Below are 27,757 nucleotides of genomic sequence, written 5' to 3'. Positions count from 1 at the left end.
AGAATAAAGATATGGATAGAAAATTAATCTTTCATTCTCAGAATTTAATTTTTGTGTGTTGATTAGTTTTATGTTTTTTGCATCATCAAGTAAATTGACTTGCAACAATACATAAGTCTTGAAATATTTATACAGTAGGTTCCGATGGTTAGAAATAATATAGTAAAAAATTCAGTTTAAAAATATTACGCTCAACTATTTAGAGCTTTTCTTTAATAAATATTTAGTACGTATGTACGTTATATACGATGCAATTCACATTTCATACAGTGTACATAAATTCTTGAAATTTCGTGAAATTACGTAGGCGTTTAGTTATGAAAATAAAAAATAATTACTTTATTTGAAATTTTTGAAGTTGGAGTTGTATTTGGCTACACCTTTTACAAAGAATATTTAGAATTTGAATATATTTTGTCTGAATATGATTTAAGCCCTCAATTTCTAAAAATTAAAAAAATCACCCAACTTGACTAGCTTAACCAAGTGTACTATATATTCATTCGACTTGACACATTTTTTTTGTTGGTGGCGTGAGTTTTTTTTTAAAAATAAACAGAAGAATGAATCTTGCAACTTTTTGGATAGTGCAAGGATGTTTTTTATTCACTTATATAACACAAGGATGTACTTTAGGTTTAAGTCATACTTCAGGGATGATTTTAGCCAAAAACTCCCGCTTATATATTAGAAATTTCCTAACATCTAAATTTTAAGTATAAAACACAAATTAATATTTTTAATTTAATTTTCCTTTAAATCGAATTGACCTTCATAAATAAATATTTCCAAATTAATTAGAACAAAAAAAAGTAGTTACTATTATATTTGATTCATATTATTTGTCTTTTAAGATTTTTTTCCCCCTTAAAAAAATATTTATGCTTCTAACCTTAAGAATACTTGTGTACAATATTATTTACCTCTCTTTTAAAAGATTTACTTAATTAAATAGTAACAATAGTATACCTAGTATAATTTCATATGTGAGCTTTGACCAAGATAAAGTGTACGCAAGTCTTACCCCTACTTCATAGATACAAAAATGTGGTTTCATAAAGATCATCAACTCAAGCAATGCATATCAAAGCACATTTGGTTTGTCGGTTGAATTACGATTTAAGATCAGGGTTGGTCGAAGAGGATCTTGAGCCAGACGTCAAATCTCAAGTTAGTATCAAGATAGTGTCGAGTTTCTAGGCGGGGTGGATCTCAAATTGCACGATCCTGAGTCAAGTCTCGAGTCAATTGATCAGGGGGCGAGGTGGTTTGCATTATGAGATGGTAGGTTGAGGGCTACTGATCTAGGGCATTTGAGTGGGTTAGGTGGCGGGGTAAGGTTGAAAGAGGATTTAGGAAAGACATATTACATAAATATACCCCTTAACTTGGTTTTAAGCTGATATGTATGCCCTTCTACTTTGGGTGTGCACAACTAAACACTTAAGCTTCTATAAAATTGAACAAGTAGACACACACGTCTTATGTGGCATAATACGCGCTGGAAGCCACATAAGATACAAAACTACCACGTAGGACAAATTTATCTATTTATTCAATTTTATATAAGTTTAAGTGTCTACTTATTCACTCTCAAAGTTAGAGGATATAGGTATCAATTGAAGCCAAGTTAAATGACATATTTATGTATTACGATTTACGCCTTTAGGAAAGTTTTTTCTCTACTTTCCGTAGAAAAGTTATTTTCCTCAAATTAGAGAAAACTTAAATTTTTTATAGCAATTTCTCATATGACAAGCATTATCCACCTTCAATTTTAAAATTATGGAATGTAAAATATAGTGTTAGATAGGAGTTTTAAAAACTAAATTTCACACTAAAATAAATTTGGCATAATACATATATTGGACCCTGAACTTGACTTCAAATTTTAATTTTAACCTCCAACTTTCATAGTGCACAAACAGACACTTTAACTATCCAACCCTTTAATAAATAAACATGTGAATCCTACTTGGCAAAACGCGTGATGTGCACGTATTCTGCGCGAGTTAAGAGTAATTTTTGAGTCCCACAACAGTAAAAAAAATGCTAAAATGACAATTCTACCCCCAGATTCCGGCCAATTTTCTGGCAACCCAAAACCTCCATTCATTTTCTTCTTCTCCTCTCCGCTCACGCCACCACCAGCGAGCCGGCTTCAACCTCAAACAACCAGCAGCTCCCAAAACGCCACCAAATACCCAGCCGTTCTCCTTCTTCCTCACACCGGAGCACAACCCATGAAGCGAACGAGCTTCGAGCTCGCTAAACCCACCAAATACCCGACCCCAAACTCATCAGATCCGCCATCTCCGGTGAGAATCCAAATGACCCCCCAAACCCCATGAAAACAGACCCAACAACCACAAACACCTAAACCAAGAAGCCAGCCATCAACAAACCTCTAAGCTCCGTCAAACAATGAGTTCCAACCTCTAAAAACCATTAGGAGGAATTAATTTTGATTTTTTTTAGTTCTAAACTGACATGTAAAATATTTAATTAGTTGGCAGCCATTGAGTGGCTCACTAATACACGTTGGAGCGTTTGCATTTCACGCTCTTTGGCTGCAAAAATCGTGTGTTTATTTTTTTAAAAGTTGGATAGTTAAAGTGTATGTTTGTGCACTTTGAAAGTTGGAGGTCAAAGTTAAAATTTGAAGCCAAATTTAGGGTCCAATATATGTATTATGCCAATAAATTTTGACGTAAAACTGTTCAAAATTGAACCAATAAAGTCATATTTTAATAGTTCTATAATAATTTAACTTGTCTATAAATCAATTAAATTGATAAATATACCAAATGAATAAACTCTAGAATCATTGATACGTGGCCCTAATATTGGGTCGGAGGTGATAAAAAGGAGAAAAACAAGTGCAACTCCAAACATCTACTTCGTGAACTGTTGGACGGCAAACGGACAATGTGTTGAGCTAAAAAAATTTCAATGGTCAAAGAAAAGGGGCCCAAATCTCGAAGCTTTTTTAGTGTTAGGCAGCTCAGTGGAAGCTTCAACAGAATCAGTATTTTACTCACCCCACTTACTTATTTTAATCATCATACTTTTTTATCTTATACTAAGAAAATTTTATCTCTATATATTCATTTTTATCAATTTGGCATCTTCTTCACACCTCCAATGTTGACCAAACTTTCCAAAATCAACTCATAATTCTAACCCCCACCTTTTTTTTTCATGGAGTTTTCCCATTTTCCGACAGGCATCTTCGCCGGAAAACAGTCCCTTTATCTCATTTTACTACTAAACTTCATACCCATTTTCGTAACTTCACAATCTCCGGCCACTACTGAACGTGACACTCTACTGAAGATTAAGCGTCAATGGGGTAACCCATTAGCACTTGACTCATGGAACTCTACTTCTTCTCCTTGTAGCTGGCCGGAGATTGAGTGTGATGATGGGAAGGTTACCGGAATAATAATTCAAGAAAAAGATATTACTGTTGAAATTCCAAGTTCTATTTGTGAACTTAAAAATCTTACTTTTCTTAATCTCCGGTTGAATTATCTTCCCGGGAAATTCCCAACTTTTCTTTACAAATGTTCCAATTTGCAGCATTTGGATCTATCTCAGAATTACTTTGTGGGTTCCATTCCGGAGGATATTTACCGGCTTGGGAAACTCAAGTATCTTAATCTGGGTGGTAATAATTTCACCGGAGATATCCCGCCGTCAGTCGGGAATTTGACGGAGCTGGAGACCTTGTGTATGAATTTGAACTTGTTTGATGGGAGTTTCCCGGCGGAAATCGGCAACTTAGCCAATCTTGAAAGTTTGGGGTTGGAGTTTAATGAGTTTTCTCCGATGGCACTACCGCCGGAGTTTGGGAAGCTGAAGAAGATAAAGTATATTTGGATGAGAGATACGAAATTGATCGGTGAAATCCCTGAAAGTTTCGGGGATTTTGAAAATCTTGAGCTTATTGATTTTGCTTACAACAATCTGGAAGGAAAAATCCCTTCTGGGTTGTTTCTGTTGAAGAATTTGACGATGATGTACTTGTACGGTAATCGGCTTTCAGGTCGAATCCCTGAAACTTTTGATTCATCAAAGTTGATGGAACTTGATGTTTCCAACAACTATTTAACTGGAACAATCCCAGAAAGTTTTGGAGGGTTTAAACATTTGGAAATTATGAATCTGTTTGGTAACCAATTGTATGGAGCAATTCCAGAGAGCATAGCCAAGATTCCATCTTTGAAGGTATTCAAAGTGTTTAGGAATAAACTGAATGGAAGCTTACCATCTGAAATGGGACTTCATTCGAAACTCGAATCTTTTGAAGTTTCACTGAATTCCTTCACTGGAAACTTGCCAGAGCATTTGTGTGCTGGAGGAACTCTGTTTGGTGCTGTAGCTTATGCTAACAATTTGTCTGGTGAAATACCAAAATCACTCGGAACTTGTTCTAGTCTACGTTCGATTCAGCTCTACAAGAATCAGCTTTCGGGTGAGATTCCATCTGGGGTTTGGACTTTGGTTGACATGACAAGTTTGTTGTTGAGTGATAACTCATTTTCCGGGGAGCTACCAAGTAAAATTGCATTCAATTTTACGCGGTTAGAGATTAGTAACAACAGGTTTTCTGGTGAAATTCCTGTGGGGATATCTTCTTGGAGGAGTTTAGTGGTGCTTTTGGCAAGTAACAATTCATTTTCAGGTCGGATTCCAGTGGAATTGACTAGTCTTTCTCAGATAACTCAGCTAGAGCTTGATGGTAATTCGTTATCTGGAGAACTTCCAGCCGATATAATATCATGGAAGTCGTTGACAATATTGGATCTTGCCAGGAACAAACTCTCTGGCAAGATTCCAGCAGTTATAGGTTTAATCCCTGATCTTGTTGCTCTAGATTTGTCTCAGAATCAATTTTCAGGTCCAATTCCACCTCAACTAGGTGTAAAAAGGATCACTAGCCTTAACGTATCATCGAATCAACTTACCGGGAATATCCCTGATGCATTTGCTAACCTAGCCTTTGAAAACAGTTTCTTGAACAATCCCAGTCTTTGTACCACCAACTCACTTCCATATCTTCCAAGTTGTAATAATGCGAAAGTCGCCAATTCCAAAAGATTGTCCCATAGAGTCCTAGCCCTAATTCTAGTCCTTGCATTCGCTGTTTTCCTATTTAGTGTTGTATCGACCTTGTTCATGGTTAGAGACTACAGGAGGAAGAAGCATAAGCGCGATGTTGCAAGCTGGAAGTTGACTTCATTCCAGAGGTTGGATTTCACAGAGGCGAACATTTTGTCAAGTTTGACGGAAAATAACATGATTGGAAGTGGTGGATCGGGTAAGGTGTACAGAATTTCCATTGGCAGACCAAATGAGTATGTTGCTGTGAAGATGATTTGGAGTGATAGGAAAGTAGACTACATTCTGGAAAGGGAATTCTTGGCTGAGGTTCAGATATTGGGATCAATTAGACATTCCAATATAGTGAAGTTATTGTGTTGTATATCAAGTGAGGATTCAAAGTTGCTCGTTTACGAGTACATGGTAAATCACAGTCTTGATGGATGGCTTCATGGGAAGAAGAGAGTTTCCTTGAGTAATAAAGTCATGGATTGGCCAAAAAGATTGGAGGTTGCCATTGGAGCTGCTCAAGGACTTTGTTATATGCACCATGACTGCACTCCTCCGATCATTCATCGCGATGTAAAATCAAGCAATATCTTGTTGGATTCTGATTTCACAGCCAAAATAGCTGATTTCGGGTTAGCCAAGATTTTAGAGAAGAAAGGAGAGCTTAACACCATGTCTGCTGTTGCAGGTTCCTTTGGTTACATAGCTCCAGGTAAAAGCAAAATCCAATCTTGAACTTCGTATTACCTCAATTTCGTCAAAAGAATGACTAACTAATAATCTACTGTTTGGTTGCAGAGTATGCTTATACAACGAAAGTGAACGAGAAGATTGATATCTATAGCTTCGGGGTGGTGCTATTGGAGCTAGTGACAGGAAGACAACCAAATTTTGGGGACGAGCATACAAGCCTGGCAGAATGGGCATGGAAGCAGCACGGAGAAGGGAACACTGCCATCGATAATATGTTAGATACAGATATCAAAGAAACATGTTACTTGGAAGAAATGAAGACTGTGTTCAGACTCGGGCTTATATGCACGAGCAACTTACCTGCAAACAGGCCTTCCATGAAAGAGATTCTGCAGATACTTCATCGATGCAAGTCCTTTAGGTATTCTGGAGGAAAATCACCAGATACAGAGTATGATGTTGCTCCTCTCCTTAGCGGGAACAACAGCGAAAAATACATTGCTAGTTACAAACGTATTAATTCCAATAAGGTAATAGATGATAGTAGTGATGATGGTCTAATAATTTCCACTGTGTAATATTGGAGATGCCAAAGTAAACTGAGTTGTTGTAAAATGAGTGCCACTTAAGTAACGTACAAGTTTTGAGGATGTTGTTAGAATAGAAAACCCCTATAAGAACGTTGCTTTTCTAGTGTACTCTTGAATTTGTTCACTGCTTGTAGATTGAGTGAAATGCATATTTAACTTTTGCTAGTTATGTAGATTGGAAAAGAAAATGCCAATTTATATATTTATAATCAAAGAGAAATGACAGTAGAGTGTCTAGAGAATAGTTCATTAAGTAAACTATTTAGTGCCGGTTTGGATTAATTTATTTTTGGGTGTTTTTGACTTTTAAGTAGTTTTTTTAGTTTTGGATAGATTATAAATGCTTTTAAGCACCTATTTTTAGGCCTAAAAAATTTAAAAATAAGTATCATCTATTTATGACTTATAAGTTACTTTTTATAAGTCTATTCAAACAAACTCTAATAAGTTAGCATGTTGCAACTCTTAATTCCATTTGAAACTCCCGTTATAGTGATTGAAATAGTGTACTTGCTATAATCCAACGCAGATTAAATCCCTGGAAATTATACTACTGGTTGTCCTATTGGGAAAAGGAAAACAAATCCTATTTAACCAAACACACAGAAAAAACATTTGTTTGTAGGTAACATTTTAAGCAAACACAAAGAAAAAACATTTGTTTGTAGGTAATATAATGTTGTTTTGTTTAGAGTGGTCGATGTTTGTCATTGTACTAGTTATATTTAATTCTTGTTTTTGATATTAGCACTGTTTGCTATATTTTCTTCGTTGCATCTGTTATTGCTACATCTCAGCCGAGGTCTTTCAAAAACAACATATTTACCTTCACGAGGGAGTATGTTGTTGTTTTCAACTGAAAATAGCTTCAACTGCAATCACATATACCAGGTCAATCAAAAAAGATTGAAGCCTCAACTTTGATTGAAGTTCAGCTTCGTCAAGACTAACTTCAGACATCACATGTCAGAAGTTGCTCCGACATGAAGGCTTATTGTTTACCCCCGGTAGGTATGACTTAAATAATAATACAAAATCAGGTATCCTGCACTTCAGGTGCAAGTTGCATTTTACTTAGCTATATGCATTTTGGGGAGATATTTAGGTCTGGGAATACATACCATAATGTCCCCCATCTGGATGGGAAGAACACACACACTCCAGAAAACGTCTGTCAGCACCTACAGAGGGATATATATGACATGCATACTACAAATATATCGGATATTTACTACAGAAAGTCCAACAAAATAGTACCATCTCAGAACAATAAGGTTAGTAACATCACAATACAAAGCAAGTCTTTTCTAGAGCCTCAAAAGAACATGTAGCCACTATCCTGTTTTACGCTAAACAAACATCCACATGCTATTTGTTTTCCACATATCATCTACCAAGGTTCTTAACAAATGAAGCAGATAAGATCCACGACTGTACTCAAGGTCTCATCTCGACGCCGGCTCTTGACTGCAACAATAAGCAAGACATTGGTTTAACTTCACAGCTCCTTTTCCTCATCATTTTTATACTTAAAATTTTTTAATTTTTTGCATTTTGAGGGGGGGTTAGAAAGGCACGAATTCTCATCTCTAAAACTCCTTCATCCAACTCCAAATTGGGGTCTTGAAGACAAATCCACACACACCATAATCTGCAACATCTTCTCACTTTAAAATGTGAGTTTGGAGACTAATCCAAACATCCCAACTATATCATCTTTCAACAGGCATTTTCACAACCGCACAAGCTTCGAAACACACCAATCTTTGGATGTCTACCCAAAATCAAGCTGTTGATTCCAGACTCAACCTGCTAGGGAGAAACCACGACAGGAACAAAGCAAGAAAGCATAAAGATAACATAACCTATCAAATCATAAAACACAGGTTCTCAGAAACACATGCCTTATTGCAGCCTCCTGCACAGCCTCTGAGTTTGTCCCATCCTGGGGTTCCATTGCCCTTGCGAGAGAGAGGTTTGGCTAGAAAAAGGAAAATAAACAATGAGCAAGTCCTCCATCCTAAAAATACCAAATATAAAGCCAGATGCAGAAGAAGGCTTAGCAAGACGTGTATATTGTTCATGGCTAATTGGGGAAATAGAAATCTAATCGTGAACACCACCATGTATTGGTCAGAGACTTGCTGAGTAAGCCAATCAAACTTAAATAGAATTGATTTTTAAAAGAGAAAAGAGAAATGAAAAAGATTGTTTTTCAAGGAGCCGAGTAATGTCCAATCATAATCCAAGATCATGACATACTGCCCAACTCTTGTTTTTTCAAGATTGGCACAAGTCATGACACACTTACAATCAAAGAAACCAGCTTCATGAATTTTCCAATACACAACTGATGATATGCCCAGCTCTTCAATGGTCACAATAACCCAACAAAAAGAAAATGAGCTTGAACACCGGAAAATAGGCATGTGAACAGTAATAATGGGAACTTGCTTTGAAAAGAAAATAATGGGAACTCATATATGATGTTAGATGTCTAAGCTTTGATGAGAAATTGGTAAAAATGGACAATAACTTTTGCACTCCACCTGTGACATCTCGGCAAAGCCATTACCCAATTCTCCATCCCCAAGTTGTGAAATCCGATCGGCCAAGCTTATATCACCCTGAAAGGACTCTTAGCTCTCACTAACTTCAACACTTCCATAAATAACTGTCATCAGCTACAATTCAAGAGCCGAAACACGCAAACAGAGAGACTCACCTCGCAAGTGAGGTTGTGAATGTTGGAATTTGATACAGGCACTCTTTCGAGACTTTCTGCACAACCAGTCTGAATGCATGGTTCATTGAGCTGCCCAACAATATCCTGATGAAGTGATCCTAAAATCTCCCCCTTCTCATCATTCTGCAAGACTTGAAAAGTTTGGACGTCTCTAGTGCATATGTCTTCACAAGGACCAGGCACCTCCTTGCTTGGGAAGGATATTGTGTTAGAACTATCTAAATCAACTTCTCTGGAAACTCCTAATAAGATGGAACCCCTTGACGTTGTATAGTTTAAACTATCAGGTGTACAAATGGAACTGTCACTTGGAGAGGCATCACTTCTGCTGCGCAATATCCTATGTAATGATCCATCATCAGAACTGTCCATTAGGCAAGAACTCTCAAACTCCCTCTGTGACTCATCAGAAATGATTATCTGTGATGATCCATCAGATCTGCAAGAACTACCTAGAGGAGAAACAGATCCGATCCTCTGCGGACTGATAGAAGCACGTTTCCCTGGCTTGCCCAAATTTACATTAACTGTTTCAGTCTCCTGTTTCCTCTTTGGCTGCCTTTCTTCAGGAGACATGCAGCCTTTAGCAACTTTCTCTGGAGTACTATGACTTGTATTCCGAGGTTGCCTTGGTCTCTTATACCCGTCTGGAAAGACAAATGGAGGAATTTGCTTCCTCCGAACATGAGATACATAGATATCCATGCCTGGTCTCCAATAAGCGTACATGCTTACGTCTTGCTTAAACTCATCAACTGTGCCACGAATATCAAATTGTTGCCCTTCTTGTACTTTGACACCCTGTTTCCTATGCAAGCCCATAAAAAAAGCACAATGTGGACATGGCTTAGATAAGTCTACAAATTCGTTAGGATACGGATGGCACTGCAACATCCCGTTCGTGTCCCGCTCTATCTGAAATGCATCAAAGGATAAGCATGAGTTCCAGCGATAGAATCATGACAAGTAAATTAGATTTTTTTCCCAAGCAGAATTCTTTCTTTTCCCTTTAGTACTAACAATTCTCATCAACAGAATAAAATTAAAAAAAAATATCATTATCATGACAACTGAATTAGATTATCCCCTCCCAGAATTCTTTTCTTTTCCATTAGTGCTATTAAATTTATATATATATCTATGGGAGAGGGGGGAAGGTAGAAATGGTGAAGGGACTACAAGATAGGGAATCGAAATTTCACCTAGTTCAGGTAACCAACAAACAAACTGGACTACTAAGATTCCCCTAATAAGCCAAGTTGGTAATCTTTTCTTTCGTTAGTGCTTACAATTCTCACCTTTAGTGTTAGTTGCCTAAGCCGGGATTCCACCCAGCCTTTCCAAGCTAGCAAATCATCATTATCTGCTGCTACAATGTCAACCTGCAGATAGTTCTTGTAGACCTCAAAGAAAAGATAATGCTTAAAAAGCGCGGCCCACTGTGCTTTATTCAACTCTATCTCCTGGATGACAGAACCAAGTGAAAACAGCAAAACTACCAATCAAAATGCGTCAGTAGAGTGAAAAAGGAAGAAAACAACACTGAACTTTTGTGTTATACCTCACAAATCTTGTTACCAAACTGAAATTGGTCCATCATTACTCGAAGAGTACTTGGGGAGACATTGTAGCTAGAGTTCATGCAAGGGTAAGCAGGAGTAATAATTGGCATATGATGGGTTCGGTCCTTTGGATTCTTGCGAGGATCCCAAACAAGAAAACCAAGTTCATCCTCTTCTATTGGGCATAGCATCACTGGATTTGGCCAACGCCATTGTGTATAAACTCTGAAGAACCTAGAAACAAGCATACTGGGGAGTGCATTAGGATAAAATTGGCAAATGCGAGCAACCAAAAGAGCCCAATTCACACCGCCAAGGAATCCAGTAACCTGAATAAAAAAAGAATGCAGAAGGGGAAAGCAGAAAATCATGCTCACAAACCGATCAGCTTATGAATACTATAGAGTATAGACAAACCAGTAAGGACATTGAGGGAATAAGAACTCACATTGGAATAAACACCGCGCCTTTTTGCCCAAAACTTTAGACATCTAAGAGTTGTGCGGAAGTGCTGCAAGATTTTGAGAAAATCAATATGGAAATTTAGTTGCCATTTATAGACACCATAACACAAGGGGAAAGTAGGTTTACCTCAGCATTAGGAACTAGTTTCAATATTTGATCAGCAACCCGACACCCATTGAGACTTCGAACAGTTGGTTCATCAACATTGTAGAGTACAGATTGATCTGAGATATCTAAATCCTGTTAACATACAATCACAAGACCAAATTAAATGCAATTCATCACACAACTCTCATTTAGTAATAATTCAACTAATACATGAACTCTTCAGCTTGGACGGATGTGAATTAAGGCAGACAAAGTAAACATATAAGCAAGACTGTAATGAAGAAGCTGTTATCTATCCACATTGATCAAATGAAACAAAAATGACTGATTCTCGATGAATAAGTTACACAGTAGAGACTTTAATTCTACAGTTTTTCAAACGTAGGTATAACCTGATAGGTAAAGGATATAATCCAAAAGAAGAATGTTCCAACTTACTTCAGGGACAACTAAGAGAGATATACTTGCATAAAGGAGATCAACAGATATTCCTTGAAATTTGAATTTCATAACTGGGACATGAGCATCAGGAACTGGTTGGAGTTCACTAACTTCTTCCTTTTCAGCCAAAATATCATGCAGAATGATAAAAAAATCTTCCTGCAGAGAAAAGAAGAGAACAAATTTCATAAATGATTACGATTAATCATCAGACTGTGCAAAGTTTTGACCAGTAAATGGGAGGGACTCACATCACGATTGACATAAGAGGGACCAACACACAATGTATCTATGTCAGCTCCAGGTCCATGAACCTGCATAAGCACATGAGGTTGTGACCATCAACAATGAAATAGTGGATTAATAAAAACAATAAATATAGAACTTCAAAATACTTTTGGAATAAATCACAGAAGGTGATTGCATTTCTTTAGATACATGAATCTATATGTAGCTTAATAACAACTTAACAAGATGCCAAACATGTGATTTCTACTACTCATATTGAAGAACTTGGAATTGAAACCAAAGAAAGACCTATTAGCTGCAACTTTAGCACCTAGTACCTACGTATGTTTATCTTTATTTCCAATCATCTGATCACCCAATTATCCAAACCTCAAGAATCCTTATTTCTCAGGTTACTCTCATATAGTTTATGAATGAGTCTGAAGCCAAAAGGGCAAAACAAATTTGTCAAAAATTCCAAAAGGGCAACAAAATTCAGTTAAGAACCAAAAGGGTAACATTTTAACGCCCAAATTAATGCCGTTGGAATCAGGTCAAATTGGGTAAGACTCAAATTTCTATGCGCCTTGTAAGGCGCATACAATTTGAGCCTTCCTTATAGTTAAAAATTTAAAAGTTTTTTTTTATTGCTTTATAATTTTGGAAGTTAAAATTTAAAAAAAAATGCTTTTTCATTGCTTTTTTTTTTAGAAGTTGAATTTTTTTTAAAAAAAACGTTTTTTCATTTTATGGAAGTTAAAATAAAAATAAAAACGTTTTTTCATTGCTTTTTTTTGGAAGTTAAAATTTTAAAAAAAATACATTTAAAATTTTAATAAAAAACTTACATGTAAACTTCCAAAAAAAAAATCAATGAAAAAACGTTTTTTTAAAAAAAATTTAACTTCCAAAAACAAAAGCAAAGAAAAAAACATTTTTTTTAAAATTTAACTTCCATAAAAAAAAACAATGAAAAAAAGTTTTTTTTTTTTTTTTTTTTTTAACTTCCAAATTTAAAAAGTGATGAAAAAACTTTTTTTAAAATTATAAGGCAGGCTCAAATTGTATGCGCCTTATAAGGCGCAGCCGCCGTGCGTCTTACAAGACGCTGACAGCGGTGCGCCTTAAAGGCGCATAGAAATTTGAGCCTACCCAGTTTGACCTGATTCCAACAGCATTAATTGGGGCGTTAAAATGTTGCCCTTTTGGTTCTTAACTGAATTTTGTTGCCCTTTTGGAATTTTTGACAATTTTTTTTGCCCTTTTGGCTCCAGACTCGTTTATGAATGATGCATAAATAAGCAAATATTTAATGTCACTTCACAAAGAACAAAATACTGAAAAAAATCAAGTGAAGAGCTGAAATGTTACTTACTCCTAACCGATAAGAACCAAAAGTGAATATCATAGCATTTGCATCCTCCACCATTTGATCAGTGTAGCCTCTCTGGCGAGTCAATTGTTTCACCCATGATTTTACAATCTACACCACAATTTACCAGTCATTAAAACTTCTTCACAATCAAATTGCATCTGACCAATAAAACCATCAAGCACTTCAGTTGATTTCATCTGATGCCAAGCCAAGACAACTCAACTTTTTTTTAGATAGACAGCTCAAAATTAAAATTTCCACATGATGTCAAGACAACTCAATATTAATTGGTCATTCAATCCAAATACAATAGCAAGCCCTAGAAGATTTGTGCATATTCAATTTATGCCAAAGAAGAAAATCCACACTGTCCTCTGGCACACACCAATTAATCCTCAAATATGGAAGAGAAGATCACACATCTGACTTAGTGAATTTACACTGGGGGATCGAATGATTCACATTTTCCAAATCCTCTTTATAGAGCGCATCTGTAGCATAGAATCATGCCTCTAATAAAGATTATCAGAAGGCATTTTCTGTATGCGACAATCCATGAAAAGCATTTGACTTTTCCCGACTGGATTTTCATGTAATAGGAGGGATATTTCCTATTCCTTACCAAGAAAGTTATGTGGCTATTAAAAGGAACAAAGTAGAAAAGAACTCACCAGGTAGTACAAACTACAAAAAATACTAGTTAATTTCCTCCCATCTACCTAGACCTTGGTGGGTAGTGCTACCCAATACCCTATGCTAGACCTTTGATAGTGGGAGGTAGCAAGTAACTAGTGGAATAGTTGAGGTGAGTGCAAGCTCACCAAAAATACAAACATTATAAAAATTAAAAAAGGAGTGGCTAGGTGGCGAAGTCAAGGAAACAGCTCCTTCCATATTTGGAACTTAGCTCCACAGAAGAATATGTTACAACAAAGGTGGAAGGTCCAAAAACATAGATCAATTATTACTATCAACAAAAGAGTTCCCCATTTTTTTATGCATAGCATTCTATATTTGAGGTGCTTCAAACATAATGAGAAGAAAAAAGTCTAGCCAACAGTAAAGCTCCTTTCACTGGGGAGAGGCCTTCTCCTAATGTGGTACTGTCGGAAGGCATTCTTTGCCCCAGCTTGGCAAATTGCATACCAGCACAACATAATTCTTGGCTTGTGCATCTTACTTTCTCTGCATGCAAGCTCATAAATTAGTGAGAGAACCCTCATTATACTTCTGATACGACTTAATTCCTACTTATGAGCTAGTATAAGCAATTCTTGTTTATCAATTCAACTAGTATAAGCAAGTGATACTAATTCAGTAGAAAAAACAATAATGGTTTATGTGTATGATGCTTCAGAGTAATAAAGCCTTTTGGTACTCTTTTGTTATCAGACTTACCAAAATATGGAGAGGGGTGGGGGGAACGGGGGAGAAGATGGAAGTGAACTGATTAGAGCATGGAGTTCTCCACCTATATATGCATGCTGATGGAAGCTGGATCTCAATGAGTAGGACTTTTGAACTTAATTTAGTGGAAATATAAATGGCATATCTTCCAAAAAGAAGAGCAAGCAATGCAGCCAAAACAGAGATTCTAAAGATGCTAAGTTACAAAATTATAGAAGATCCAGCCGACATGCTCTATACGGAAGTGGAAACAGAAAGGAGAACTTCTGCATGGCCATTGGCGACACAAAGAGAACAAACTTGAATGCTGAATGGAGAAATCAGAAAGATAGCAGGCTTTAGTTTACCCTCCTATACATTGGTCATGACAATGAATTGAAACAAATCCTTTTTGCAATTGATAACAGTGAGAACGATGGCAGGGTGCTATCAGAAATGTCAGGATTTCACTGGGTATGTTGTTGTAATCCATAGTCATACAAATCCTTTGCCATTGACCTCAGGGCTCATCATCTTGTTCTTGTCCTTCTCGGGCTTATTGGGTTTGATTAAAATAAACCACACATGATAACGAGCTAGATATAACAGAGACAAACTAGCACCAACTAAAAACTTCTTACTAGAATGCACTTCATATATCAGTATTCAGTAAGCAAAAACTTCTATATTACAAAATCTTAGTGCTGAATATGTACAACATAGTAGAATTTAAAGCAAATAAAGCTTCTTACAATGTGCAATAGTTATGACCAAATATAAACTGGTCATACTAGAATATGCATACTTTTCTGTCTAAAGATGCTCGAGAAACCTTCACCAAAGATGGAAATATTTCATGGGCAACTTTTTCAGACACATAGATATTACTCTGCCGACTGTCTCCTCGTATCATGCCAAAAACACAAACTGAAACAACTCCAACCCAGTGTACTCAACACAAGCTTGGGGAGCAGTTGTGCTATTGTACTTATACTACTGTTTATGGATTGCCTCTTTAAGTGATATTCGTGAATTTCTTTCTTTAGTGCAGGTATGTGAATTTTTCATTTTTTTGTGCTATGTACTACTTAGTTTTATTATGATAATAAAAATTCTTGATTCTATGTTTTGCAAGTATGGACATGGGAGTGTATTATCCCATTATGATTTCAAAAGTTAAAGGCCCGTCTCCTTAAACTATACCTCAAACTTAAACTACATCCTTAAAATATCTTTTTGGTAGAAAACATCGTCCAAGTATTTAAAAGTTAACAATTTTCATCCTTTTGTTAGATATTGCCAAAAAAACTAAGGGATCCTACAAAAACATGAGCAATTCACATGACTATCAACAAAAGTTTTCTAAAAGGCTCCTGAAAAAAATATATTAAAAATCTTGGACACAATTGCTTATTGAAACAAAATATGTTAGGAAGGTGTGAGGATACATGATCTACTCTTTTTCTCATTTACCAACGGAAAGAAGCTGGAGCTTAATTATATTCACCTTTTTCAAACCAAATTGTATTTAGATCAATAATTTTTCGGGGCAATTTGATATTGAAGTGATCAAAATTCTGATTATGTCTCGCATTCGAGTTTCAATCTCCATTATTAGAAGCGGAAGTCTCCAACAAACATCACTTCTAGTATATTCAATTGATAAAAAACATATTTCAACTAATAATTTTTTTAATATTAAATCACATGAACAATAAATAAATAAAAATATATTTGTCAAATTAAAAGATTTTGCATAATGCTATACTCAATTGTCAAAAAAGTTCACCATAATATTTTTGCCATATCTCAGAATAATGAACTCGAAAGAGTGACTTGATTTTTGTGGGATCTATTAGTTTTCTGACAAATTCAAGTAGAAGGATGAAAATTGTTAACTTTTTGAAGGATGTTTTCTGCTAAGAATGATATTTTAAGGATGTAACCTAAGTATGTAGCCTAGTTTAAGGATGATTTTGGCCAAAAACTCTAATTATTAATTGTTGTTGCAATTGATGCAGACGAAAATATGTTTCCACTTGTATATACTATAGTTGCGCGAAGAGCACTTGGTCAGACGTTCTAAAAATATTATGGAGGCATGTTGTTGGAGAGTGAAGAGAAATTGGACTTATTTCTAACCGCCACCAAGAAATCTTGTAGTGTGTTCAATCTTTTAACTTGTTACAGCCCCAAGTAATCTAAACACGTCCTCTCACAAGAAGTTCCTCTCTTTCTTGTTAGGTTGATGGGTAGTGGTAAGAGTCAAACCCAAGGCCTTCATTTGCTTTGATATCATATAAAAGGAAAAAAGAACAAAAAAGGACATTTTATTCATGATTTGATCAACCTACGACACGTGTATTTTATTGTTTCAAACATAATATTCATATAGTAATATTTGCTTAATGTGGGACATCTAACTTAAAAACTTAAATCTACCATATTTATCAGTCTCATCTAAAACAACAACAACAACATACCCAATGGAATTCCATAAGTGGGGTATGGAGGGTAGAATGTATGCAGACCTTGCCACTACCTCATGAAGGTAGAGAGGTTGTTTCCCAAAGACCCTCGATTTATATGTAGCAATTCCAGATACAAAGAAGAAAATATATTGAGTCACAAGGAAACAATGCAAAATCTACCCGGCGAAAGAAAAATAGTGCAATAATCATAACACAATACACAACATACTAAAATAGAGTAATGGAAACAATAATAAATACTGATAGTATTTTTATCAAGCTTTTCAATATTCTTGATAGTTAGTTAATAGCTAATAGCTTCCTCGTTGCCTATAGTTTTCTATATTTTCATAATTTCACTATTTTATTTTTCTAAATGGTACATGTGAACCAGTAGGCACCACTCTTATTATTAGTGACCGAATCCAACTAAATTAAACTTACACTCTGTTTGGATAGTTGCCCCGTATTGCTTCATAATGTATCATATTGTATGTACTGTATTGTTTAATGAATACAACTTTTGGATGGATTGTATTGTTATCCGTCATTACATAATATCACACATCAACAATTTGAAGGATAAACTTAGAATAAAAATGAATAAGTGTGGAGATACAATAAGAAGATGGGTAATGATAAAATCGGAAGTATTAAATAACAACTAAAGAAAAAATGAGAAGAAAAAATTAAGGTAACAACGCAATCACACAAACTTGATCTTTACACAAAATGAGACTTTTCATCGTTACCTAACGATATATTTAACGATACGATACAATAAAATATAAAAAACAATCAAAGAAATATTGTATTTAAACTAATAATATAATGGGTAACAACCATCCAAACAAGATGTTATTGCGTTGTGTGAAGTTATCATCTAAAAGCTCTTCTTTTTTTAAGCTCATCTAAAAGCTCCTCAACTTGTATTAAAGCCTCAATAACTTTGATAGTGAGTTAAGTAGCCCATGTCTCTTGGCAAATGGCCTAATACCCCCCTCAACTATATTTTTCTTTATTTTAATAGTTTTGTATTGCCTATTGCTTTACGTGAAATTGCTTCCACTAGTAATGACTTAACTTCGATATTGTATTTTCATGCAAATAAGGAGCTAGAAAACACTATGGAAAGAGGGTGGTTTAATTTGATGTTGCTTAAGGAGTTCAAATGCAGGTATTGGCTAAATAAATGAATAGACAGTCTTGGTCCTATTGAAAATACCAATGAAGAAAAATGACCTTAAGAAAAATTAAGAACCCAATTCATACGAAAGATTTTGGAGAATCAAAGTCTCTTTTAGAAATTAAAATGGAGCCCACAAAGAGTTTTGGATACACTATAAAACTTCTCTTCTTTTTTTTTGGGGGGGGGGGGGGGGGGGTAATTAAACATTTCATTAGTTACCAACGAGTATAGACATGATATGGCACACCTTCAACTTACTGAGGACATCACCCTAGATAGAGAGGTATGGAGGTCGAAGAGTAGGATAGAAGGGTAGTAGGTAACCGAGTGTTGTAGTACTTTTGTGTGGGAGAGGCAAGGGACTAGTCTCCTTGTCTCATCTTCTCCTTACTTAGTAATATTATCTAGTATTCCCTCTATTCACTTTACTTGTCCATTATTCCAAAAATATTCACTTCTACTTGTCACTTTTAACGTACCAAGAGAAGACAATTAATTTTTTTCATGTTTAACTATTAGCATTAATTATTTAATCTCCAAATCATTTTCAAGACCTAATACTAAACATCAATTTATTTACTTTTGAAATTGGTAACGTAAGACCTAATACTATACATCAATTAATATGGGCATTATGGTAAAATCCTCATATCAATCATTGTTTCTTAAGGAGCTTGCAAAGTCCAAAGTGGGCAAATAAAAGTGAATGGGGGAGTATTTGCAAGTATCTTATTCGCTGTTTTTACTACTACCCTATTACTTTTTTGTTTATCTTGCTATTCTTGTGGTCATTATTTCCTTCTTTTTTTTTTTGATAACTGAGAAATCCGTCTGTGACCCGCCCTTTGGACCAATCACAGCCTTCTAAACTCGGTGGATAATGGGCCCGCCCCTCTACCCTTCTCCACTTAAATACCGGGCTTCACTTTGCATGGTGTGGGGCTTAAACCTGCAACCTAAGCCTCAAATCCTCCACCTTTTGCCACTTGAGCTAGGCCTTGGGGGCAAAGAAGATAAAAATTTAAAAATTTCCTTTTTGTTTTGTTCTAATTACACTTCTTTTAAGACGAGGCCTGAAGGTATATAGGAAACAACCTTTCTACCGGCTTCAGGTTTGCATACATCTTACCCTCCCAAACCCACTTATGGGAATTCACCAAATATGTCGTTGTATATTTACAAATCATAGGTGTGCGGGCCACAACTTAGCTATTCACAAAACAGAAAGTCACTATGACCTATAGTATGAATTCTTTTAGTTAATGTATGTCTTCTAACAAACAAAAAGACTAGTATGCACCAGATTCATAGGGGTAAACTTATTCAAAATGGAAAAGAGATTAGCGGCTCATATTTCAAATAAGAATCACCATGTGGAATTCTCTGTTTCTTTTTTTTTTGGGGGGGGGGGGAGGGCCGGAGACTCTTTTTTTTTTTTTTTTTGGGGGGGGGGGGAGAGCACGAGACTTTCTCCCTCTGGTAAGTAGCAGAACCACTCTTATTTTCAATGTGGCACACAACTCTTTCCCTCAGTCATTCCAGCAGCATGTTCCTCTATTCAGTGATCCTTCCATTGACGCATCATTTTTTTAATAACCATCTTTGCAACACCATGCCTCTTTTCCAATTAGAATACTGATAAAACCATTTTTTCTTTTATAAAGTAAAAAACTTTCACTAATGTTTGGGCCAAAACACACCCACATACAAGAAGTATACCAAAAAAGTAGAAACTGTACCCACAAAAGACACATGATTTTCTATAGAAGGCACCCAATCCTCTATACAACAAGGAACATCATGGGTACACCAAAAGAAAGTAAGTGATAGGAGGCTATTGTCAACTTAACAAAAATCATCTAAACCCCTTCAGTTCTCATGTTTTCTCTCTAGATAACCCACATAAGTTTTAGTGTGAAAATAAATAAAAGTTCCACGCGAGATTCCAGATACCAGAACTTTTTCAGCTACTATACCAAATTCTTCCATAGCTATTTATTTTTGTGATTTTTTAAATACGCAAACTACTTATTTATTACCCCACTTCAAGTTTGATGGATCATATAAGAAAGTAAAGTATTAGCGCTAAAATGGAACAAGGCATTAGGTTCTCAAGTTAAATTATTTTTCTGAACAGTGTTTCTCAAGTTTAATTTTGTCAATTTGTCACGTGTTGGACAATATCATAGGCCTATGTATTATCTATAACACCTATAAAAAAAGGTGCATCTTTTATCAGAAAATCATTTGATAAATGCCTCTAAATTACTGATAAGATTGTTTTCTTCTTTTTCCTTCTCACACAAATTCTATGGTACAACATCAAATAAATTTGAACATGAAAGAATTTTGTTCTTTGACTTCTTGACAAGAGCTATAGTCTTCCAGCGTTCCTGTTTTCCGTTTGTTGAATTCTGCCAGCACCATCTAAAGTACAAACAAAATTATGAGTTGAATTCAATCCCAACCACTGAACCTCTAAATGTTCTGCCAAAGCATCCTATTTTCTTTCCTGCACTTCCTTCGGTACTTCTTCCTACTAAGCCCTAAAACATTCCATACTTCTTCCTACTAACTGAAGTGCTAACATATGAATAACCCGAAACACAATCTAATGCTTACATACCCTTTAGGATGAAGACTGACCAACAAATATGGACATCATCATGATTATCAGCCATGCCCTCAAAAAACAAGTTGTCAAATTGCAGGGTTCAACAAGAAAGTCCTTCACTTATTCAACTCCACCTAAGGCCAAAACTATAATCGAAGGCTAATAATCAACAATGAACAACCCAACCCAAAACAAAAAGATATTCCAGCTTCTCATATAGTGTTTTTGTTTGCTCAATTCCCAATATATCACAGCCCCTGAATTTATAATACAATAAAGCTGCAAACCAAACACACATAACAACTCATACAAAAAGCTAAAGCTTGTACCCACAAAATTAAAGTAAAACAACTACAACTATTTAAGCTAATACTACTAAGCTTCAAAACTTACCTGATCAATCTGATGCAGCACCTCTTCTCTCCTTGCTGTCTCTTCCTCACTCTCATACAACTCTGATTCCTTCAAAAACTAAACAACAACAAAAAATCAAATTCAAGGGCAAAATTGAGTTCAAATCACATAAACCTAGAGAAAAAAAAAAGTTTGCACATTTTCTAATGCTTCATTTCTTTGAAGATCTGCCTCGGTGGGCCCAGCAAGAGACAAAGGCTTCGTGACTCCCTGCTTCTTCGGCGGTGGCGCGGCCTCTGCCGCCGCCTCCACCGGCGGCGGCGTTAAGCTCTCGGAACCCATCATCAATTACCAAGAAAATGAGCAAATTACGAAATAAAGAAAAAACCCCAAAATCAAAACTTTACAGATGAAGCCTAGAAAGTGGCGAAATGAGAAATTGAGGGGGAAAAGTGGGCAATTACATATCTGATTCGACTGAAAAGGAACAAATCTAAATTAGAATTGAGCAAAGTGGGGAGAGAGAGAAGGGGGGAGGAGGAGAGATCTGGGGAGAAAGAAAAGGGTAGAAGGAAGTGTGGAAGATGGAAAAGGGTCAATGAAAGCGGTTTCTGGAGTTTTCCGGGGGGATGGGGGTGGTTGAGCCCTAAGAAAAAAGAGGTATTTTTGGTCTGGTAGTCAAATTGGTCAATTAATTACTTTGTTGTTTTCTTTAATCTTTCAAAATCACTTATTTTGTCCTTCGGTATGGCTCAGTTGGTTTGGAGGGTGATTATCTACACGGATGACCCAGGATCGACCCCCCCTCAATGTCTTCTGAGTCGAGTCTGTCGCATAGGGCTTGCCTAGTACGGTTTACATCCCTTGTGTGGTTTGCAGGCTATTACACAGTGGGGGGTTTACCCAGTGTGTACAAAGTGCTCACCCGAAGGGCAGAGGCTATGTCAGAGGTTGTAGCGGCTACGGGGGTTTCCAAAAAAAAAAAATCACTTATTTTGTCCTTCGGTATGGCTCAGTTGGTTTGGAGGGTGATTATCTACACGGATGACCCAGGATCGACCCCCCTCAATGTCTTCTGAGTCGAGTCTGTCGCATAGGGCTTGCCTAGTACGGTTTACATCCCTTGTGTGGTTTGCAGGCTATTACACAGTGGGGGGTTTACCCAGTGTGTACAAAGTGCTCACCCGAAGGGCAGAGGCTATGTCAGAGGTTGTAGCGGCTACGGGGGTTCCAAAAAAAAAAAATCACTTATTTTTGGGAAAATATAATTAAGGATGATAAAAAAGTTTAAAATTAAGAAAAAATAACACAAATTTTAATTATTGAGTGATATTAATCTTAAAATTTTATTATTTACACAAAAACTTTTCTCTTTCCACTCCTCCCCTCTCCCATTTCCATCCCTTTTAATTTGGATCATTATTGTCGTCGTTGTTGTTCTCGCTCCTTCTTTTGTTATCATCACTTCCTTCTCTTGCTTCTCCATCATCACCATCTCATCATTCTCCACTATTACCATCATTATCATCATCGCAACAACAATTATCTTCTTCTTTAATACCACCTTCCACTTAACTATAACAACAACAATAACAATTACTACTACTACTTTAACATTAGCGGACAATATCACTAGTGGGCTACACCGTTACAAATTATATTAGAGTCATTTTTGTGTTAGTCTTGTCGATGTGGTCTAGAATTCAACTGAGTTTAGGCAAATTCCGATAAGGCAAGGTAAACCTCAGTGCTAAGTCTAGGCAAATTTCATGTGGTGGGACAAACTTCAGCGAGGATGTTGAGTCCATAGAGGCGGTGTATGTGATACCCCAACTTAAGATAAGAAGTCTCACATCAGCAAAACTCAAGAGAGATGTTGAGTATATAAGTAAGCAGGTCTTACCCACTAGTGACACGTTTTAAAGTCGTGCGAACCTAGGCTCAAAACGGATAATATTACTTGTGGATTGGACCACTGCATATCGAATCATTTAATTTGTCATGATGTAAAATATTTTTTGTTCGTTATTTTATTGATAGATCTGATGAATTGATTAATAATGTAAGATGATAAAAAAAATGAACTAAGAAAGGATTTTTGGTCAAGATCAATTTGATGGCTACAAAGTGTTGTAAGAATAAACAAACAGATAGTTAATTATATAGGCACTCTGATATATAAGGTGAGAAATTATTTATAGGAAATTCTAGGTTAATTAAGCTTTACACATATTTTAGTGTTTTCCCTCCACTTTTTGTTATATAACCAACAAAATATGTACGAAGATAATTTGAAAATATGATCTGATTGTAATTAGAATCATATTTGTCACACGTAATTTGTTCTTGAACTTCTCTGAAAGTTTTTTTTTAAAAGACACGAGCTAACAATTATAAATTTTTAAATATACTTGATTAGATTGTTCTTTATTTGGTACTAATATGTGAAAGAAAAACAAATAATCTTGAATATTCAAAAACAGATTATCTTGAATATTCCTTGCAAGAGAAAGAAAGTATCATCAAAGAAATATATTTCATGTCTATATTTTCAAATTTGTTTTCTAAAAAATACAAAATAGTTAATATTGTTAGCATTATGAAATAGTTTTAATTTTATTGAGATAGCTTACTAATTATACACATATTAGTGGTAGTTTATGTTCACAATTTTCTCCTCTCAATCAACGAGAAAAAAAAGAAAGAAAAACACCATGACAACTAATATTTTATAGGGAGGAAGATGAATTCATTATCACATCATATTTTTTTTCTATCTATTGTCCGGTACCCGCATTGAAGTCCGACTACTCTGGAAATCTCCATTTTACTCATAAGTTGTTCGTCTTCATCAGTGACAAGTAGCATTTTTTACTACAAGTCTCTTGATTCTCCATCAGTTCCTTTCTCCTTTGTCTTGAGAAAAGTGAGTGTAGAAGTGCACATTTATATATGAACTATGAAGTGAAGGGCTTAATCTAATTGGTTGATAGAAGCAGAAAGACAATGACAACAATTTGACAACTTGAAGTATACAACTCAATATGAGAATTGAATGAAAAATCTTGAAATTTGGCATTTGTTGTATTTTAAATAAACAAAGACAAGATTTATTCTCTGTTTTGCCCTTGTCTATGCCTCACAATATCTGGTATATATATATATTACAGATCATAATGATTTCCACTTTAACTATGAGTTATAAATTATTATAATATATCTATTTTTTCCATGCATAAATTTTCATTGTTTTTAGATCAGTAAACCATTGGTAAACTATGGAGTCCAGCCGTCTGAAATGCCTACAAAATCTCTTTTGGTTCGTTGGGGTTCACTAGAGCTCGCCGGTGGTGTTAGAAGTCAGCTTCTATGTTCGTCGTCCCAAGACACTACCCTCAAAAAGGTAATCACCTCTCTTCTTATTTTTCTTTCTCTATTTATTGCTTTATACGCTTAGTCTATTTAATCTAGGTTCTTGCTTTGTAGTTTTCATTTCTGTTTTATCTTAGGTTGAATCTTCTATTGTTTCATAAATCTTTATTTAATCTCTATTTCAAGATATTGAGTCAATCCCCTGATTTTTTCTCGAGATGTTTATATTTTAAATCTCAAGGAAGTATTGCATCTTTTCACACTGTAAATGTGGAAAGGGAAAACAAATCTTTTGATACTAGGGGCATACGACAAGTACTTAAGAGAAAGAAAAGAATGGAGATAACATATGAAACTTACCTTTGAAGGGATGAGTCAATGGCCTTGCGTTACTACTGGAGTTTATGTCAGTTCCTTGAAGTGGAAGTAGACAAAAGAAACTTTTGTTGGCTAAGCATTGCTTTCAATTCTTAGAGTTCGTGAGCCTTAGCGACCACATATTTTTCCTTCAACTTTTGACTTTGTTGTTTATCGGTTTGGTTAAAGCCTAAAGGTACCATCTCATGAAAAGAGCATTTAATCTATTTTCCATAGGCAGTAGTAATCTTGATTGGGAGCGAAAATTAGGCAATTAATTAATATACTATCTTCTTCGAAATTGTATCACCTAACTGTGCTTTATGAGGATTCACTAGATGATCATCTAGCATAGGAACTTGGTTAATTTATTTTTTGAGGTTAAACATTACAGATATAGAAACCACACTAAAGATGATACTTTATCCAATTTCTCAATTTTAAAAAGATCAAAAACACAACTAAAAAGGAATTTTGTGTTCCAGGGACATAATCCTACCAGTGTAGGGACACATGTAGCCTTCACTTTTTAATGAGTTGGCTTCAGCAAATCTATCCACTATATAACCAAGTTAAGGACAACTTGAAAGTAGATGATTAGCAGAAGAGCATGTTCAAAATTGTCAACACAATATGTCCTTTATGATAAGAGTTCTAGCATGACAGTTGCAACTCAGTATGCATTTTCAAAGTGTAAGATTCTTACTGACGAAAAAATAATAGTAAAATAGTTAAGCACTTATGGAGGTATGTAAATAACTTATGATGATACAATAGCTTAAGAAGTATGTTTGAAAAAGTCAGAGTTAGAGTTTTCTTTTAGATTTATTCTATAGCTAGGCTGGCGGGAAGTTTTTGAAGCTATGGCAAATAGTGTATTATTCAGTTATTTACTTATTTGAATCCAAAATATGGTCAAAGTCTTGATGACTTAGTGGTAAAGAAGCTTTCTGGAAATAAATTAATCTTACTTTCAAATCAAATGCCTAATAGTAACAAGTACTTTATAAATGTCTTGTAGTATCGGTTTACGAGGGAAATTTGTATTATTTTTGTATTCTAGCAAAGTAGTTGAGTCTTCCTTGAGTTTATAAAAATAGATTCTTCCCTGAGTTTATTGTCACGACCCGAGCCTACACCCTGGACGTGGCCGGTACTCGAGAACCATTGCTGGTCCCCAAGCGAACCCTCATCCTGGCTGACTACAAGCGGAAAACTAATTCAAGCATACAAAAGCTTAAAAATTGAATAAAATTCATGAAACTTAAACACAAGCTTTAACTCAATGAAGCTCCTGTTGATGATCCTGAATACCTGTGTCTGCATCATGAGAAGATGCAGGCCAAATGGCTCAGTACGTGGAATGTACGAGCATGTAAGAGAAATTCTAAAGCATAACATAAGCTCGAAACTTGATAAGAAGGAAACATACTTACCTCTTTTGATAAGAAGGAAACATACTTACCTCTTTTCAATCTTACTCAACTCAAGGATATGATATTCGACTCTGGGTACTCAACTCTGGATACTCAGCTCAATATAAAGCAACAATACACATGCAATATATGGAAAGCTTTATAAAACAGTAAAACAACTCAGTTCGTTAAACAAAATGCAATAACAAACTCATTTTTTCTCATATAAGAAAATAATATAATTTCTGTGGGAGTTTCTCTAACCGACAACCATCACTTAAGAGTTATAGTGATGATACAACACTTTACCTCACGCTGCCAAGGACCATCCTATACATTGCCATCAGCATAGGACATGAACTACTAAGTGGATCCACTAGTCTATTGTGAAAAAGGTTCATCTAAAAAGTATGACTCTTTTCTACCCATGGTGGCTACATGGTTTTATGGAGATGTGAGTTATCTGAACTCATGCTCGCCCTCAATTCGGTGCTCAATACTACTCCCAAAATATGATACTAGCTCTTTATGTTTAAAACATACTTCTTTCTGTGATTTGAGATAATTGCTCAAAACTTAGCTCAAATGTTATCTTGAAAATCTCAATTTCCCCTCTTGCTTCATTTAGAAAGCGATACTTTTTTCTGAAAACTAGCCTGAAGGCTCTTTGGAAATCTCAGTTTCCATTCTTATTTAAATTTGAAAACATTTTAAATCTCTTTGGGAATACATAGTCCCCATATACTTTTTGAAGAAAAGAACTTCAACTTTACTCTTTATTGAACTCAAAACTTAAGTCTTAAAACAAAGTTAAAACGTTTGTAAAAGACTTCTTAAAATATGGTTCATGCCGAATTATGGACATGAACTACTCAATGCAAAGTTTTCAATTACCATAGATAGAACTCAAATACTTGGAACTCAAGAACTTCAATGATACTACTCATTTCAAGAATGCTCAACTCAGAGTTCATGCGGAATTATGAGCATGAACTACTCAACTCAATGACTCAAAGATACTTCTCATCTCAAGACTGTTCGACTTATACTGTTCATGCAGAATTATGAGCATGAAATATTCAACTCAAGGACTCAAAGATACTTCTCAAAAGGGATTAGGAACTCAACACTTAAAGGCTTAGAACTTGAAGATACTACTCCTTTCAAATATACTAAATTGATGGAGTTCATGCGGAAGTTATGGGCATGAACGACTTGACTCAAGGGTCAAAATATCAATAAGGAACTCAAGTATACGACTCTTCTCATTCTCTTA

General features: G+C 35.5%; 2 protein-coding genes across 4 annotated transcripts; one reads left to right on the top strand and one right to left on the bottom strand.

Annotated features, from left to right (window-relative positions):
- The first annotated feature begins 3,115 nt into the window (after nt 1-3,115).
- LOC102601029 (receptor-like protein kinase HSL1) lies at nt 3,116-6,567 on the top strand. Its single transcript, XM_006366631.2, has 2 exons — nt 3,116-5,827; nt 5,914-6,567. Exons 1-2 carry the CDS (start codon nt 3,202-3,204, stop codon nt 6,384-6,386), a joined length of 3,099 nt encoding a protein of 1,032 aa, XP_006366693.1. The 5' UTR covers nt 3,116-3,201; the 3' UTR covers nt 6,387-6,567.
- A 1,025-nt stretch (nt 6,568-7,592) lies between these two features.
- On the bottom strand, nt 7,593-21,991 carry LOC102600244 (nuclear poly(A) polymerase 4-like). Of its 3 annotated transcripts, none has more exons than XM_006366629.2 (13): nt 21,536-21,991; nt 21,377-21,454; nt 13,324-13,431; nt 11,972-12,034; nt 11,718-11,879; nt 11,298-11,411; nt 11,155-11,217; nt 10,706-11,035; nt 10,443-10,607; nt 9,124-10,059; nt 8,948-9,025; nt 8,303-8,379; nt 7,593-8,207 (listed from the first exon to the last, which is right to left on the bottom strand). In XM_006366629.2, exons 1-13 carry the CDS (start codon nt 21,680-21,682, stop codon nt 8,183-8,185), a joined length of 2,346 nt encoding a protein of 781 aa, XP_006366691.1. In that variant the 5' UTR covers nt 21,683-21,991; the 3' UTR covers nt 7,593-8,182. The 3 variants fall into 3 exon arrangements, with proteins under 3 accessions (XP_006366691.1, XP_006366692.1, XP_006366690.1); XM_006366630.2 differs by having other exon boundaries at nt 7,593-7,865; XM_006366628.2 differs by having other exon boundaries at nt 7,593-8,379.
- Between the last annotated feature and the right edge of the window lie 5,766 nt (nt 21,992-27,757).

This window comes from Solanum tuberosum, unplaced genomic scaffold, assembly GCF_000226075.1.
Source record: "Solanum tuberosum cultivar DM 1-3 516 R44 unplaced genomic scaffold, SolTub_3.0 scf00643, whole genome shotgun sequence".
NCBI classification, from domain to species: Eukaryota; Viridiplantae; Streptophyta; class Magnoliopsida; order Solanales; family Solanaceae; genus Solanum; species Solanum tuberosum.
The sequence above is the reverse complement of the archived record's forward strand: the minus strand, read 5'-3'. Positions and strand labels throughout refer to the sequence as shown.